The sequence below is a fragment of the Peromyscus eremicus genome, chromosome X, assembly GCF_949786415.1.
Source record: "Peromyscus eremicus chromosome X, PerEre_H2_v1, whole genome shotgun sequence".
Classification (NCBI taxonomy): Eukaryota; Metazoa; Chordata; class Mammalia; order Rodentia; family Cricetidae; genus Peromyscus; species Peromyscus eremicus.
In genome coordinates this window covers 104,790,559-104,809,122 of record NC_081439.1, presented here as the reverse complement: position 1 = coordinate 104,809,122, position 18,564 = coordinate 104,790,559, and the positions used below count along the sequence as shown (strand labels likewise).

Genomic DNA, 18,564 nt, shown 5'->3' with positions numbered 1-18,564 from the left:
TAAATAAAATAATTCCTTCGTACATTAAACTTCACAAAGGTATTCAGGAACATAAAAATATTTTTACCTAGAGGTATATGAATACATATCATTGTAAAAAGATTGTAACAATAATACTAAAAGGTTAACGTACCTTTGGGTTTCTCCAGCTCCCCATTCTAAAGAACCATTGTTTAGCATTCCTTGTTTCAATATGTTTCTGTGCATTTACCTATGTAGAGACATGTGTTTTCTATTTAAACAGATTCACGGGATATGCACTGTTCTGCAACATTTGGCACATAAATCTTATCTTGTCAGCACATAAAGGTCATTCAGTGGTTTGTTCATGCATATTTGATGCCCAGATCTTTAGGAAATGATTTGATTATTTCTAGCATGTAATGATACTCAACCCACCATAGGCTGATTTTAACCACTATCATGAAATCATTGAAGATAGAACTGAGAAAAGATGTGCATAGTATGTTCTTATAAGCCAGCCAGGAAAATTTGGTGCTAGCACATTGCTTAATCTCTCTCTCTCTCTCTCTCTCTCTCTCTCTCTCTCTCTCTCTCTCTCTCTCTCTCTCCCTCCCTCCCTCCCTCCTTCTCTCCTCTCTCTTCTCTCCCTTCTTCCTTCCCTCTCACACTCCTTGTCTTTCTCCCTTCCTCTCTTACTTCTAGGCTCACAGAAATGGCAAAAATGTGTGAAATTCTTGTATACATGTTACAGAGCTTCTTCTAATGTTAGCAATTTGCATCAGCATAATACAATCACTAAAACAAATAAATTAACAATGGTATGATGCTATTAGCTATTATGATATTAGCTGAGTTCAAGATTTAATACAGATATCTGCTGTGGATATCGCTATATGTAAATAAACTCTGATTGGCCAATAGCCAGACAGGAAGTATAGGCGGGACTAACAGAGAAGAGAATTGAGGGAACAGGAAGGGAAGAGAGAGACTGCCTGGAGCTGCCGCCAGGACAAGGAAGATGTAAAGTACTGGTAAGCCATGAGCCACGTGGCAAAGTATAGATTAATAGAAATGAGCTAAATATAAGAGTAAGAGCTAGACAATGACAGGCCTGAGCTAATGGCTAAGCAGTTTAAACAATGTAAGCGTCTGTGTGTTTATTTTATAAGTGGGCTCTGGAACTGGCAGAACTTGGTGGCAGGAGCTGGAGAGAAATTCTCCAGCTACAAATGGCGCCCAACGGCTTGAGTTTCCACCTTAAACCTAACAATATTTAATAACCAATTCTAAACAGAGCCAAAACCAGGTTCCTGCTTCATGTCTCACATGGGCAGCTAGGCGCCGCAAAGCGCGGGTTTGAGCTACTGGCGGGTTCCTGGTGTGTGCACTTGACCTGCAGTCATGTCTCACATGGGCAGCTAGGCGCTGCAAAACGCGGGTTTGAGCTACTGGCGGGTTCCTGGCGTGTGCACTTGACCTGCAGTATGGCGGGAATGAGACGTGTGCCAGCGGCACATTACGCTGTGTGGTAGATTTAGTCTTTACTAGTATTTAAGAGAGAGAGAGAGAGAGAGAGAGAGAGAGAGAGAGAGAGAGAGAGGTTTCTGGGCTACACGCTGCTTTCATAAAAGCATAGACCCACTATTTCTGAGACTTGATGGCTCCCAGAGCTGGCGGAACCGCCATGTTGGGAAGCTAAAGTGGGCGGAGCCAGCAGCCACAAGCCGTTTCAGGCTTAGAAGGCTGCAGTTTAAAACAGTAAGTTCACAATACAACTGATTCAGATGAAATAGTTTCCAATGTATGTAAAAATGTATGTAGGCTTTAAAAAGGGATAAAAAGGAATATATACAGTTATATAAACAGTTTTTAAAAGTAAAGTCTTTAAAGAAACAATAAAGGTAATAAGCCACATAAAGATGGCTATCACACAGACAATCTGGATTATGTTGTCTTTGATATTCATAACTGAAGAAAAATATTTGATTGTAAAAGCTGTTGAGGTATGCCAAAATGTAAATTTTAAAGGTACCTTGACTTCAAAATTTGGATATAAGGATATGTTGCCTTGGAAAAGAGTCTCTGCTTTTGTTTCCACAGAAAGCCAGAGGCTATGGATTTGTTCCAGATTAAGATACATCAGGTTTGACCAGCCAAGACCCCCTGAAAGGTCTCCAATGACACCATGGCCCAGATGATCCAACATCCAAAATGGTTTCAGGCAACTGGCTCAGATGATACACCCTCATGGACTACTCCATAATCCTAAAATTTTCTTCGTGTCCCCATAAGATACAGCGCCCCCCTCCAGCAGGAAGTAGTAAGAGAAGCTACGCCCAAATTCCCAAATATACCAAGCTGGCTTTAGAGATGGAATTGGCTCACTCCCCCTCTAAACCCAGACATATTGCTTAAAAAAAAAGGGTTAAAAGATTCTTGTGTCCCAAATCAGAAGAGCCCTCTGATGTGGGACAGAGAAAAACCAATATTTTTATTTAAAGCAGGTTGATTATAAATACAATCTCTTTCTAAAGAAAAAAAGGGGATAGTTTAGATATGATAGGATGAAAGGGTAGATTAATGAACCTACTTTTAAAGAGTAACAACTTGTTTAAAATGTTTTACATCGCTATAGATTTTAGTTTATTGATACAAATTTAAACTTAATTTTGTTATACTGTATATATATTTCTATTCTTGTTTGAGGTATTATGTTTATGTAACTCATTTAAAATTGTAATGGATAATTAAAAAATAGATTAATAGTCATCTATGATAATCATATTTGTAGCCATGTTAGTTAAGTCTTCTAGGTATACATAGATATATTTCAGATAGATAGGTAGTCTTCAAACACTTCAAAGACCTACAGAATATGGCATTTAAAATGTTTTAAAATTTAGACTTTCTGGACAGTGAGACATGTCTGCTCCTGACAGCACCGATTTACTTCAGAGAGGAGTATGGGCATCAAAGACACTCCATATGAAGTTTATCTTCACCTTGACGAAAATAGCCATTTGGGCAAGAAACTGTTCTTGCCTGGACTGCTTGATCAACTGGACATGCAGGACCCATAAAAAGGTGACCACTGAACTTTGCTTGACAAAATGGTCCTTCAGGTTCCTGCTTTACAGAAGAAACTGCCAGACATTCTACAGGACACAGAAAAAAGTAATAAAAGACTCTAGGCCTGTGGGCTGAAGACAGATGCCCCAACTTTACAAGAGAACTTTGGATGACTGTCCAGGCTCAGCTGTCTCTGTCTACCCTACAAGACTCCCAAAAGTTGCTTGCGTCCTTCTCCCATTTCTCAGGCAGTATTATATCCTTCTGAGGTCTTTGATGTGGTTAAAGACTAGATACTTACAATTTTCCTTAGTTATAATAAAAGATAAGTTAGATATAAAACCTTAAACTCACAAATATAAGATAGATAGGATCTCTTCTTTAATATTGTAACTGTAATTCTTGCTTGATAATTGTTTTGCTATATGTAATTTTACTATGTTAAAGTTAAAACCTTCCTTTTAAAAAAAAAAGAAGAAAAGAGGAAGTGCTGTGGATATCGCTATATGTAAATAAACTCTGATTGGCCAATAGCCAGACAGGAAGTATAGGCGGGACTAACAGAGAAGAGAATTGAGGGAACAGGAAGGGAAGAGAGAGACTGCCTGGAGCTGCCGCCAGGACAAGGAAGATGTAAAGTACTGGTAAGCCATGAGCCACGTGGCAAAGTATAGATTAATAGAAATGAGCTAAATATAAGAGTAAGAGCTAGACAATGACAGGCCTGAGCTAATGGCTAAGCAGTTTAAACAATGTAAGCGTCTGTGTGTTTATTTTATAAGTGGGCTCTGGAACTGGCAGAACTTGGTGGCAGGAGCTGGAGAGAAATTCTCCAGCTACAGATATCTCCAGTTTTCCACAGTCATTCTTCCTATTTCAAAATGTCCTATCTAGGATCCCATATTGCATTGAATTGACTTGTCTTCTTAGTTTCTTCCAGTCTACTTTCATTAAAATTTTACTGAGGAGATGGATCTAAAGGCGATAATACTTATTGAATGAGTAAGAGAACCTTACATTGGATTTCCAGTCTCCCATTAAAAAGCTTAACATTCAGCCAGGCGGTGGTGCGCACACCTTTGATCCCAGCACTCAGGAGGCAGAGCCAGGTGGATCTCTGTGAGTTTGAGGCCAGCCTGATCTACAAAGCTAGTTCCAGGACAGGCACCAAAACTACACAGAGAAACCCTGTTTCAAAAAAAAAAAAAAAAAAAAGCTTAGCATTGCTATATGTGCCTAAAACACCAGTTCAGGTTATTGGTGGATGAAGACAGAAGTATTGCTGAGGCTTATTAGCTAGCCAGCCTAGCCCAAAACTAGTGAAGTCCAGATTCTGTTAGAGACTCTGCCTCATGGGAATAAAGCAAAGACTGATAGTACAGGATATATAATGCCCTCCTCTGGTTGCTGCTTTTGTGCACATTGGAGAGTATACCCATGTACATACATGCATACAATTACTATACACATATCATAAACAAAACACAAAACTGTGAGATAGCAATGTGCATATTATATATGATATTATAAATAATAAATACATATAATTAACATATAATTATGTATTATCACAATAAGTATATTGTAATAGTTAAATTGGGCTTACAAAGGATTGATTCCAAAATATGGGTACATCACTCTTTCATGCAGATAGCTATGGTGGTTCTAATTTTTATGTATTTAAAAAGTCTGTATAAAATTTTACATAATACATATAAGTGTCGGTGCATACATATGCATACATAGTTTATATGAAGTTATGCCACTTGGACTGACAATGATCACTCCAAGAGCTATAAACTAAAAACACCAGCACTGAGAGAGAGAAATCCGTTTTAAGTTGTTGGATAAGGACGTACAAGAGACTCCCAAAACAATATAGGCTATGCTGCTGTCTTTAGGTGCCTCCCAGAGGATAAAGGTATGTACCTATTGCTGAAGACATCATGTACTTTGGACACAGGACTCAGAGAATCTAAACTGGATTTGATCTGAAAGCCTCCTCCCTGAGAACTAGCTTTAATAGTACTAGAAGGTGCTCTGCAAGATTCCAAAAGCAACCAGTAGTCATACCCATCTGTGTTGCCTATGAACCACAACAATGACCAGTACAGCAAGGTATTCCTAAGAATATCATAGTGGTACCCATATCTTGACCTTAACCAACAGCTGTCTAATTGGACATATAGCCCACTCAACATGGAGGAAACCATGACTAGTACTGGAAACCTAGCCAGCTACTTGGGGTTAGTAAGGTCATGGATCTTAGAACAGAACCTACTGCCACCAATTTACAAAACCAGCAGAATTTCTAACTGCATTCTAAAAACTTATACTTATAAGTGCAGCTCTTAACTCTCAGAAAAGAAACTTCTTTTTGCAACAGAAAGAAACCATCACAGAAAACCACAGTTGGTTAAACTGCAGATAATAATTTATTGTGGAGTTCCTAGACCTGGTTGATACACCTCAACTCAATTCCTATGCATAAGGCTCAGAGAACATCACAGAAAAGGAGGTAGATAGATTGTTAAGAACTGTGATGTTCTCTGTGAGATTTTGTTTCCTAGAAATGACAGGGATGCTTCATCTATGATACTTCAAACATATGGCTTGCTTAAACAAGACGTGAACAAAGACATACCAACAGACATGCAAACACAGACAAGGGAAAGCTCAAGAGGCCTCAACCCTAGGCCAAGAAGTACAGACAACTAAAAAATGCTGAGAGTTGCAGAAATTAGTCTTCCCCATGGATAAGCCTGTATCAGGCTTTCTTTGGGCCCCAACCAGCTCCCAAATCATGACACAGAGACTTATTATCAGTTATGAGTGTTCAGCCTTAGCTTAAGCTCATCTCTTGCTAACTCTTTTAACTTAACCTTTTTCTCATCATCTATTTTTATAGTATTTTTATTTTATAATTAACTTAATTTCACGTATCAGCCACAAATTCCCCTGTCCTTCCTCCTCCCACCCCCCAGCCCTTCCCCCAATCCACCCCCCACTCCCACCTCCTCCAAGGCAAGGTCTCCCCTGGGGAGTCAGCCCAGCTTGGCAGACTCAGCCAAGGCAGGTCCAGTCCCCTCCTCCCTACACCAAGGCTGAGCAAAGTATCCCAGCATAGGCCCCAGGCTCCAAATAGTCAGCCCATCCACCAAGGACAGGTCCTGGCTCCACTGCCTGGGGGCCTCCCATACAGTTCAAGCTAATCAACTATCTTACTTATCCAGAGGGCCTGGTCCAATTCCATGGGGGTTCCTCCACCATTGGTTCACAGTTCATGTGCTTCCACTAGTTTGGCTATTTGTCCCTGTGCTTCCTCCAACCATGGTCTCAACATCTCTCGCTCATATGATCCCTCCTCTCTCTCGCCAATTGGACTTCTGGAGCTCCATCTGGGGCTTGGCAGTGGATCTCTGTATCCACTTCCATCAGACACTGGATGAGAGTTCTATCATGACAGCCAGGGTGTTCGGCCATCCAATCACCAGAGCAGGTCAAAGGACACAGTCAATAAGACAAAATGACAGCCTACAGAGTGGGAAAAGATCTTCACCAACCCCATATCTGACAGATGGCTGATATCCAGAACATATAAAGAACTCAAGAAATTAGACATCGAAATACCCAACAGTCCAATTAAAAAAATGGGCTATAGAGCTAAACAGAAAATTCTCAATAGAAGAAGCTCAAATGGCTGAAAGACATTTAAGGAATTGCTCAACATCCTTAATCATCAGGGAAATGAAAATCAAAATGACTCTGAGATACCATTTTATACCCATCAGAATGGCTAGGATCAAAAACTCTGAAGACAGCTTATGCTGGAGAGGATGTGGAGCTAGGGGAACTCTCCTCCACTGCTGGTGGGAATGCAAGCTTGTACAGCCACAAGCCATATTGGAAATCAATATGGTGCTTTCTTAGAAAACTGGGAATCAACCTCCCTCAAGACTCAGCTATTCCACTCTTAGGCATATACCCAAGGAATGCTCAATCATACCAAAAGGGCACATGCTCAACTATGTTCACAGCAGCATTATTTGTAATAGCCAGAACCTGGAAACAACCTAGATGCCCTTCAACTGAAGAATGGATAAATAAAATGTGGTACATATACACAATGGAATACTAGTCAGCAGAGAAAAACAATGACATCATGAGGTTTGCAGGCAAATGGATGGAACTAGAAAAAAATCCTGAGTGAGGTAACCCAGACTCAGAAAGACAAACATGGTATGTACTCACTCATAAGTGGATACTAGATGTAAAGTAAAGGATAACCAGACTGCAACTCACAACTTCAGGGAGGCTACCTAGTAAAGAGGACCCTGAGAAAGACACAGGGATTGCCCAATGACAGAGAAATAGATGATGAGATCTACATGAGCAAACTGGGGGAGGGTGGGTAATGGAGGGCAAGGGTCGGGGAAAGAGAACTTAGGGGAGAGGGAGGTCCCAGCTGGATCAGAAGCAGTGTGGGAGAATGGAGGAGATACCATGATGAATGAAGACCCCAGGGGAATAGGAAGAAGCAGAGTGCTAGAGAGGTCTCCAGAAATCCACAAAGATACCTCCACTATAGACTACTCATCATCTATTTTTCTCAGGGCTTTTTATCTTTCTTTCATTCTGTATGCCCTACTTTCACTACTTCCCCCTGTCTATCTAGCTGATGGCTACCTGGCTGGCCCCAGGCATCTCCCTCTCTTTCTCCCTCATTCATTTCTGTAGAGCCTAAATTTCTCCTCCTATTTATTCTCTCTGTCTGCCAGCCCTGCCTATCCCTCTACTGCTTAGCTATTGGCTGTTCAGCTTTTTATTAGGCCAATCATGTGCCTTAGGCAAGCAAGGTGAAACAGTAACACATCTTTACATAGTGAAACAAATATAGTGTAAACAAAAGCAGCATGCCTTTACATAATTAAACAAATGCAGCATAAACAAACGTGACACATCTTTACATATTTAAAGCAATATTCCACAACATGAACTCCCAGTCAGTTATCCAATACTAATTGGAAAGCCCTAAAATCAAATGCAGACAAGTAAAACTAAACAGACTGGCCAAGTTGTGTTTGTATATTTATGATTTATGTATATGTAACAGTAACAAAGAGAAAGAGGCCATAAATTCAGGGTCGGGGAAAGAGAGCTTAGGGGAATGGGTATGGCAGGGATTGAATGGAAGGAAGAAAATGGAGAAATTATATAATTATATAATTGTATTTTAATCAAAAATAAAGTCACTTTATTTAAAAAGCTATAATGAATTTTCACATATACATCTTCTTTATGCACATATATGCTCACTTTGTTATTATAGACTCTAAGAAGTAGAATTCCTTGATCAAGAATTATTAGAAATTTGGGTTTGTGGGAGATATCAAAGTTGTATTCAAAAATCACTTTACTATGTTAATTCATCCTTTTTATTTTTTCACCTGCTTCAGAACTACTTGGTTTTTGTTTTTACATACAATGTTTTTATTAGTTCTTTGAGAATTTTATACAATGTGTTTTGTTTACTCACTCCCACACCTATTCCAGTTCTGGTCAGACCTACACCCACCTCCCTAATGTACAAATTCCTGTCCTTTTTTTATAATTCATCAAGTCAGTCTTGTACTTCCTGTCTATTTATGAATTAAGAACCATCCATCAACCTACCAATGGCCACATCCTTAAAGAAATTTGATTCTCCATCCCCAGGAAACCATCAACTGTCCCAAGCTCCTTTTTTAAGTGAACTTGTAAACTGCTCTTTCCTTCATGGTAGAATCTTGCCTAGCTTGATCTTGTATAGGTCTTGTGTGGGCAGTCCCAGGTGCCATAAGCTCCTGTCATGTTCAGAAAAGAATCTTTCATATGGGCCTCCCTGACCTCTGACCTCTGACTCTTACAGTCTTCCATAATGGTTCCTGAGCTTTGGAATGTGAGGAAGTACGGGTTTCCCAGTTGTGTCTGGTGACCCCTGTAACCTTCACTTCACTGTTTCACACTTGGCCATATCTTGCCATTCCAGTTATTATTGTATTTCATAATACAATAATGGAATGCACGCTAACAACTGAGTGCTGAATTGGGAACCAGAGACAGAAAAAAATGATGATGACACAATTACTACCCTTTAAGGCAAATATGTCAACAGATATTTTCAAAATACTTTGGTGTATTCAATGATATAGTGCTAAAAGAAACATATCTTTGTGAACTATTCTAGATTGTAGAGGTTGCCACTGTTCAATAGAAATATAATGTGAACTGCATATGTGATTTAGGATTTTATGGTGGCCATATTTAAAACATAAAAAGAAATAAGTAAAATAAATTTTAATAAAATTACTACTGGATCTAATATATCCAAAATATTATTTCAATATATAATTGATATATAATTATTAATGTGGTGTTTTACATTCTCTTTCATATTGCCTTTGACCTTGACTAGCCAAATTTTAAGTGCTCAATAAATGCATACAGCAAGTGGCTACCCTATTGGACAACACAAACCTAACTTATCCAGTTTGCGTTTCTCACATCTCTTTCTAGAATATTTCTGTAGTTTGATCATTGTAAATAAGTATGCATCTCTTGAAAGGGAGTAGTAGAATAAGGGAGCATTGTTGTTTATGTTACTAGATACTATCAGGCTCACTTAAGGGAGACAAAACCCAACATCCTAACAGACATTGCAAAGATATATATGCAGCAACTTGGACCATTCTATAGAAATATGCAAGGTGAAAAGAATTTCTGCTTATGGAGTCAGCCCTTTTGAGATTCAAGATTACAGGAATGTTTTAAACTTAGGTATGGGATATACAACCTGAATAGCTTAGGCCTGTGCTGTCCAATAGACTGCATTTACCAACAAGAAATAGCATGATGTTCCACTTGTTACCTTCACTTTGTAATGAGCTTGTGATTTCAGGGCATAGCTCTTTACAATTGGATTATAGAAGTCTAATAATTACAAATTGTATAGCGCTGAGCAGCAGAGAACATTTGTTAAAGGACCATTAGGAACTGTCATTCTTAATCTGGTGAAAAGACATTACTCTAGGGTGATCTGAATTGGCATACACATTCTGTCTCGTCAGTGGATTTCAGTAAAATACAAAGAAACTGGTACCCTACATTAAGCTGGATAGTGTCTGTCTCATCCCTGAGTATATACATTTATGTATACATCATTAGGAATTACCATGCTAATCTTGCTTTGAATCATGTCTACTTTAACTCATTTGGAGGACTACTTGTAAAATTTAAATGTTATCAGTTTCTGTTCACTTCTTGTTTATTGATGACCAGCTGTGAAGTGGATTAGACTACTGAGATAACAGGATTATGGGACCAGTAATTATGTGCATGAATTTTTCTACCACTCTTCCTGACTGGCCTCACGTTTAGCTTCTTAATGCTCCTCACAGGTTCCGTGTAATCCTTCAAAGATTTTTATACTTCTACTCTGTCTGGAAGGATTTGCACTACATAGGTGATTCTCAACCTTCCTAAATCTGAGACTCTTTAACACAGTTCTTCATGTTATAGTGACCCCCAAACATAAAATCATTTCATTGCTACTTCAGAACTGTAATTTCGCTACTGTTGTTAATCACAATGCAACCGTGTGGGGGTCATGACCCACAGGTTGAGAACCACTGCTCTAGATATTCACTATACTTTATCTGGTCCATCTTATTCAAATGTACCTTCCTCTGAGAGGCCTTTTCTGACTGCCCTGTATTAGTTGCCTTTCCTGTTGCTATGATAAAACAAACTGGTAGAAACAATATAAGGTCGAAATGTTGACTGTTAAATAGTGACAGAGTAGCAGAAGTGGGAGGCCAGCCACATTGCATGTGCAGTAAGGAAGCAAAGGGACATGAATATTAGGTCTCAGATTTGGTTCTTTTATTTTTAATTCAGCCCTTGTAATGATGTCAGCCACAGTTAAACTGTGTCTTCTTACCTCAATTAACCTAATCTAGTTAATCCCTTCAAGTATACCTTGGGGCTAATTTAGAAAGTAATTCCTCACAGTCATTATCTTGTCTCTTAGGTGATTCTGGATCCTGTAACATTGAAAATATTAACTATCCACACCTTTACCTATATTTTTCCTCACAGAACTTATAACTTCCTAAAAAAAATCTCATCTGTGCTTCGTTTCCATAAAAATTCAACTTTATAATTTACATTATACCATATATTTTCCCTGGTCTGTATTAACCTATCACTTAAATTCTGGACACTAAAATTAAAAAAAAAACTTCCTTGCACAAAAGAGTTATTGAATTAACATATGAATATAACTTAAAATTGCTGTTTATTCATTGCCTTATTCTATATAGTTGATTTAAATGACAATGCCTGGGTTTAAGGGAGTCAAAAAGGATTTGATTCATCTTCTTTCTGAAGATGTCAGTCAGCTAGTACATACTGATGAGGCTATATGAATTGTTTGTCTAGTGTCCATATTAGCTGTATGTGTGTGAGTGTGTGTGTTTATGTGAGTCTATATATGTGTGCACACATGCATATGCATGGGCTAAAGCCTGGAATCCACATATAAGAAAAAACATGAACGCTTTCAATTCTGAGTGTAGGTGACATCACTTAATATCATGATATCCAATTCTGTCCATTTTCTGTCTGTATCCCCAACATTCCCAGTGTACTTGGCACATATTTTGAAAATATTTATTTAATCAAAAGATAATTCCTACATGTAAACTACTACCAAATCTTTCTAATGGTATATTGATATATAGCACAAGTCAACATACATTTATTGATTGCTTTAATATGGGCAAGCTATGATTGTTTCTAATAAAATTCTGGAATTTTTTAGAGAGCACAGTCTATTCTTCACATAAACGCACTGTTTGGATTCTTTTCATAATTCAGCATATAGAAATTCAATTTGGAAGAGAGAAAAGGTCAGTCACCTTGCCATGGTACCCTTGATCGGTAGCAAGTAATTAGCTTTCATTATGTATTCACACAAATATATGTTCTAATCAGCTTGCTCCCTGGGAAACATAAAATATACTTAAAAATTATAAAACTTCATTGATGTCACAGAATGTTCTATTAAATGTGCCCTTACCTCTGTATCTTCCTATTTCTTCTGACAGTAAAAGATAAATCCCTCCTTACATATTTTAAAATGACGGTCTCATCACATACATTTTTTCTCATTTTCTCATGCCCTCAGGAAACTGGTTGAACTTAAATAAAGTACATAAAATAGCTCTCTTGGTCTTCAAAATGACACTCATTATGCCTTCTGTTATAAATGGTCAATCTAATTTCACAAAAAAATTAATTTAACCAAGGAAGTGAAACAAGTTTCAATGTGATTTGTAATATCAATAATATTAAAATTATTTTGGAAGCCTGAATACAACAAACTTTCTAAGATACTGATAAACACCTTGAAATAGGACAATAATAGTAACCAAGTTTCACTTCCTTTAGCTAGAAATCTCAGCAATGGCACTAATACAGTGTTTTTAATATACCATATATTCCTCAAAACTATTGTCCTTTGGTTTCAGTGGTTTCCATTAATTGCAAGAGAAAATCATCGAGCTACACTGGTTTTAACCCAAAGAAAGGGGAAAAACCAATTAAATGTTTAAATGTTTTAAAGACAAATTAGAAATAAGATGTTAGAAATCTCTGTAGCTCCAACTAAAAGTAGATAGATGGTTTTTAAATGGGCACTTTGGCTAGTGTCTCTCTTTTCAGCCACCATCTCCTATGAGATATATGTGTGTGTGTGTGTGTGTGTGTGTGTGTGTGTGTGTGTGTGTGTGCGCGTGTGTGTGTGTGTGTGTGTGTATGTGTGTGTGTGTGTGTGTGTGTGTGTGTGATAGAAGTACAAATTAAGTCCTCTCAGTTTCCCTAATAACATGAAGAAAAATAGGTTTTTATGGACAGATTTGCTTTTTCTTTCTTGCCTTTTGATAGTATTTGAGAAAACAGATTCTGCCCCAGGCACTATTCTAACAGTCTCTCTCTTCAGTGGCCTCATTCTCTCTCATAACTTCAATTGTTGACTCTGTGCATGCATGTTTTTACAGTCTTGTTCCAGCTTTAATATTCCTTAATAATTTTAAACCTCTTGCAGTAAGCATTATATCTAGATGCCACATCAGTTCCTGGAAACCCATGTCTCTAGAGATGGATTCATTTAATTCCTCCAATCTCACCTCAGACCATCTGTTCAATCAGTCATCTATAGAGTACAGATCCAGCTCCAACAACTTGTAAGCTAAGTAAAGAATGCCCTAAATATTTTAATAGGTCCACCATTCTTTCAGTTATTGCAGCTCTAAATTGTAACCACTTTGAATTAATCTTAGAATTAATCCATCTATTTGTTTGTGATCTTTTAGTGCACCAATGTACACGCATGATATTATGAGAGTACAATCTCACAGCAAACTCCTTGGTCCTCTGGCCCTTAGAGTCTTTCTGGTCCCTCTTCGACAATCTTTCTTTAGCCTTCAGTATAGGAGTTGTTGCTAAATCAACAATTTTTTCTTCTTTATTATTTTATTGTCATCTTTTTTTCGGTCTTTTGAGACAGGGTTTCTCTGTGTAGCCTTGGTTGTCCTGGAACTCGCTCTGTAGACCAGGCTGGCGTCTAACTCACAGAGCTCCACCTACAGAGTGCTGGGATTAAAGGAGTGTGCTACCACCACCCTACAATTTCTTCTTGTGGAACCTCTATTGACTTCTCACTGGAAATAACTTAGACACTCTTATGACACTATCTTAATTGAAAAACTATTTCTCATCTACATTATTACAAGTTCACCCCATTTGTTTCTTTGATACATGTTTTATGGCTCTAATCCATTTTTTTGCACTGTTATTAGATTTATCTTTCTGAGAAATGTATTTTGATAACATTTACTTCCCTAAAAACACCCAATAATCCAATTTTCTATCTAATTTAACTCCCTAAAGAATACTGACTATGTCATCTGTTAAGGAAATAATAATGTTTCTGTTGCTTAATAAATTAAATGCAAATATCTAAGAGTGGCACCCAAAGTTTTCTAAAGTACCAGCCTTAATGCTACCGTTCTGTATTTACCATCCATTACCAATCATAGCTAACTTCCAATGAACCCAAACAATTTCCTTTGCTTCAAACCAATTCTGTACATTACGAAGTATAACTTTGTCCAGGCCTCCCTCATCCTTGCCTATCTCCCTTCAAAGCACTACATCCTTGCCTGTCTCCCTTCAAAGCACTACACAAATCTAAACATCTATCTCCAATAGTAATTCCTTTGTAAAAACCATTCTTTATAAGATATATCTAGCCAAATATAGCTTATTTTTTCTTTAATCCATTTATTTTAAAATAGAAAATATAGAAATCATAAAAAGGAAATTAAAATCCTCCCTAAGCTTCCAAACCATTAACATGTTGCTTCCACACATTCTTTCTCTAAGATATGAATGCTTGCGTACAGTCACACACATTCACACAATTCAGATTATATAATTAATACTTTTGGGAAGCCTGATATTTTCATTTGATACTTCATGAATATTTCCCAGGTTGCTGTATGACATCTTCAATGTGATTTTAATAACTATATAATTTTGTGTTATTAATACATCACCAGGTAATTACACACAAATTGATAAATATTTAGATTGATTTTAACTTTTGAATATTATTTTCAGATATTATCTTGGACAATCTTAAGTACATTCATAATAATTTCTTACAAACTAAATAATTGAACCAAAGGAAAAGTCAAACTTTAAGGTTTTGTTATGTTCATTTTTTTACTTTTATAAATAATGCAAAATTACCTTGCACAAAACTCATATTTTAATATTTTCATCCAAATTGATGTGTGATCATATTCTTGCACAATGATAATACCAAATATCTCTTAGTCTTCTGATATAAAATTAAACCTACATTATGTCAATGCTTCTACATAGTATTATGGCTATTTTACATTTGTAATACTACAAAATCCTACCCTAACAGGCATCTAGGTTTTAACACCTGTGGCAGTTATGAAGGGCCTATGAACACTAGGCAGTCAGTAAATATTTGTTGAATTGAATTGGATCAGTTATAACAAAGTTCTCCTGGGTTGGTAATTTCTTATCCACATTATTCTGTAGGGGTTTCCATATGGAAACTAGACTTACATGACTATGGAAAAATGGAAACATATGAGATCACAGCCCTGAGGAGCCAAGAACAATCCCATTATAATTGGTCAAGTAATCCTCCAATTTCTTAAACCATCTCTTGAATAGCATTCATCTCAGTGTTTTAACACCAGCTGCTTGAGAAAAGAGCAATATCTGTTGATATAGATGTAAAACTCCTAGTCCATTGGCTTACTTAAAAGACCACTAATTATGACATTTTCAGGTGCAAAAGGCTAGCTGGTTTAGCAGCCTTCTAAATGAGTCAGAATAAGTTAATATACGCTTGTTTTCTTGCAGCAGTACACTTGTTTGGCCTGACGTGGCAGTTGCAACCAGTTGGACAGATCTATGCGAATGGAATTAGCAATGGGAACACAGGGACCGAGTCCATGGATACTACTTACTCTCCCATTGGAGGAAAAGTTTCTGACAAATCAGAGAAAAAAGGTACAGTGACCAAAATGATTGATGGATTCTTGATTAATTTTTCCTAATTAAGTTATTAGGACCATATCTGGGATAGCTTCACTTCACATTAAATTTCATTATCACTTGAGAGAACTCCACTACGTGAACAGAATAAGTCCATGCCAGTGTCTTGTGAAGCAAAATCTCTTTTTCTCCAGTGCTTTGAGTATAAACCAATTAAACTTTTCAAATATTTTGACAATTTTGAAAATAAATAAATAAATATTTATAGAATGGAACTTTCAATACAATAAAAATTTCATTGCACATATAACTACCCTGAAGCAACATGGAATTTTGATTAAGTTCCCTTATGTCCTAGCCCAGCATTTATTTATATGTAACATTTTACAAAGGGTATACAGAAATTTCTTCTGTTTATAAGTAAAGGCAGTTTCTGCCTCATGTAAAGGTGAATGTTTATAACAAAATGGGAAAACATGAATTATTTTCTAGTTGGGAAACATGAATTCTTCCTAGTTGAAAGAAAATTACTTCAAGTCCTGAATTGTTCAAAGTAACCAACATGTACATGAACTAGGAGACATATTTCAATAAATACCACAATACTAGTACTCCTAACTTCTAAGACTTTAGTCTTAATAAGCAAAGAAAAATAACTAGAACTTGGTGTTATGACTTCCCTTGAAATAGGTTTAAGTACAGAGGTATTTATGCTATGTAAATTTTTATTATGTCCGGTTTAAAAGTAGAAATTGAGCCGGGCGTTGGTGGTGCACGCCTTTAATCCCAGCACTCGGGAGGCAGAGCCAGGCGGATCTCTGTGAGTTCAAGGCCAGCCTGGGCTACCAAGTGAGTTCCAGGAAAAGGCGCAAAGCTACACAGAGAAACCCTGTCTCGAAAAACCAAAAAAAAAAAAAAAAGTAGAAATTGAGAACAAAACTGTCCTCTATTTTTATAAGATAAAATTAAACAAATAAATAAGTTAAGCAAACATTTACCCTTAAGAAAGTCACAATTTTATAGAGGTGATAAGTTTTATTTTGCTTTATTAGATCTAAATACAGAATCAATTTGTCTTACACTTTTTTGAGTTAATAGTCTCTGCATGTCTGTTTCATTGATTTGGATGGGAGTTTATGAGGGGTTTTTGTCTGCTTTTGGAACAATAGCTTTGCTTTGCCCTATGCTTCAGTAAAAGTGAATACTTGTGGTTAAGAAAAGAGAAGACTTTTGTTATAATTTTCAATTCACAGTGCCGTTTGATTTGCATCTCATTTCTGAACACTTAATCTATCCAGGATTGACCATTCCTGGAAGTTTCACTGTTACTGTTGCAAGGAGGTAGGGCTGAAGGGATAGAGTCAGAAGTGGACAAGGAAAGGACTAGACTAGACTCTCTCTTTTATCTACTATTCCTTTTCTCTTTCTTCTTATTTGATTCCTTCACATCTGAAGACATAAAAGCCACTATCTGGCATTATCTTCCTAAGGACTTTCTTGTCATTCATGGTGAAGATCAGAAACACCTGTTTAAAGAAAATGCAAAATGCAGGACAGCAAAAGATGAGCACGTGGTTGTCATAAGTTTATATTCAGTTTTGGATTTGAATTCAAATGTCTCCTCACTCCTTTCCGGAAAATAAGTTGAAAAGGCAGTCTAAAACTTACTAATTATTCTATGTCCAAGACTGTTCCAGATATTTTCCATGGTTTAAATCATGAATGCAACATTATGCTTCCCATTTTAAGAGGTAAACAGACATCATGACTGATCCCAGAACCTATTCTCTTAACTTTTTTTTAGCAGCATCTTACTGTGTCAGCATCTTAAAAAAAATTCCCCTTGAAATGAACCCATTGAAAATCGTTTTATATTTCTGTTCAATTATAAAAACAAACTTGGAAAATTATTTCAATTTAATAATTTAATAAGAAATATCATTATATGTGACCTGTTGTAAGTCAACCATATTCCAGGGCTGGCCCCACCCCTAAAGGTGATAGGGCAGCACATATTAGACTGGATGAAAATAAAGAAAAACTCATGAAGTTGCATTTGTGGGAAGGTGAATGTATGGAGGATAGATATGGGAGGACAATGGAGGAGGGAAGTGAGTATTATAAAAATATATTAAACTGTCAAAGAATTCCTAAAAATATTATGTTAAAAGAAATGTAATTATGTATTCATATATCATAAATGCAGAAGTGAAGCTATTAGAAGCTATTTAAGGAGAAGAAACAGAGCAGCAAAAGCAAGGAGTGGAGGGTGTAATGAGAGAGAAAGATAAATTAGAGCAAAAGTCTATGATATATATATATATATATATATATATATATGTACATACATATAACAATAAAATCCATTACTTTGTATGCTAACTTAAAATTCACTTAAATATAAGAAGGAAAAGAAAAGTTTTTATGGACTTTTTCACTAGTTCTTTGAGACTTTTGTAAATGTATCTTGATTGTATTCACCCACCCACCCCCATTTCCTCCCAGATCCGCCCCCTTCCCTGCCCACCCAACTTTCTGTCCTTATTGTTAGCACTCATAGAATTCCAATTAGTGCTGCCCATATATTCATGGATGTGTGATCTTCTGCTGGAACATGGTCAACTTAACAGCTTACACTCTTAAAGAAATTTGACTCTCAACAAATATCATTTGCCAATAGCTGCTCAGCTAGGGATGGAACTTGATCCCCGCTTTCCCTTTCATGTTGGGATTTAGTCTGACTGGAGCTTGTACTGGTCTTGTGTGTTGTCACAACTGCCAAGAGTTCATATGTGCAGCTACCCTGTTGAGTCTGGAAAACAGGTTCCATGTAATCATCCACTGCCTCTGGCTCTTCTACTCTTTCCATCCCCTCTTCTGCAATGATCC

General features: G+C 37.0%; 1 protein-coding gene across 1 annotated transcript in view; it reads left to right on the top strand.

Annotated features, from left to right (window-relative positions):
* Positions 1 to 18,564, top strand: part of Tenm1 (teneurin transmembrane protein 1) — a 519,119-nt gene that overhangs the window by 285,061 nt on the left and 215,494 nt on the right. Inside the window, exon 6 of the mRNA XM_059251544.1 lies at positions 15,541 to 15,690. Within this exon, the coding sequence (XP_059107527.1) occupies positions 15,541 to 15,690 (150 nt within the window). The remainder of the gene's footprint in view (positions 1 to 15,540; positions 15,691 to 18,564) is intronic.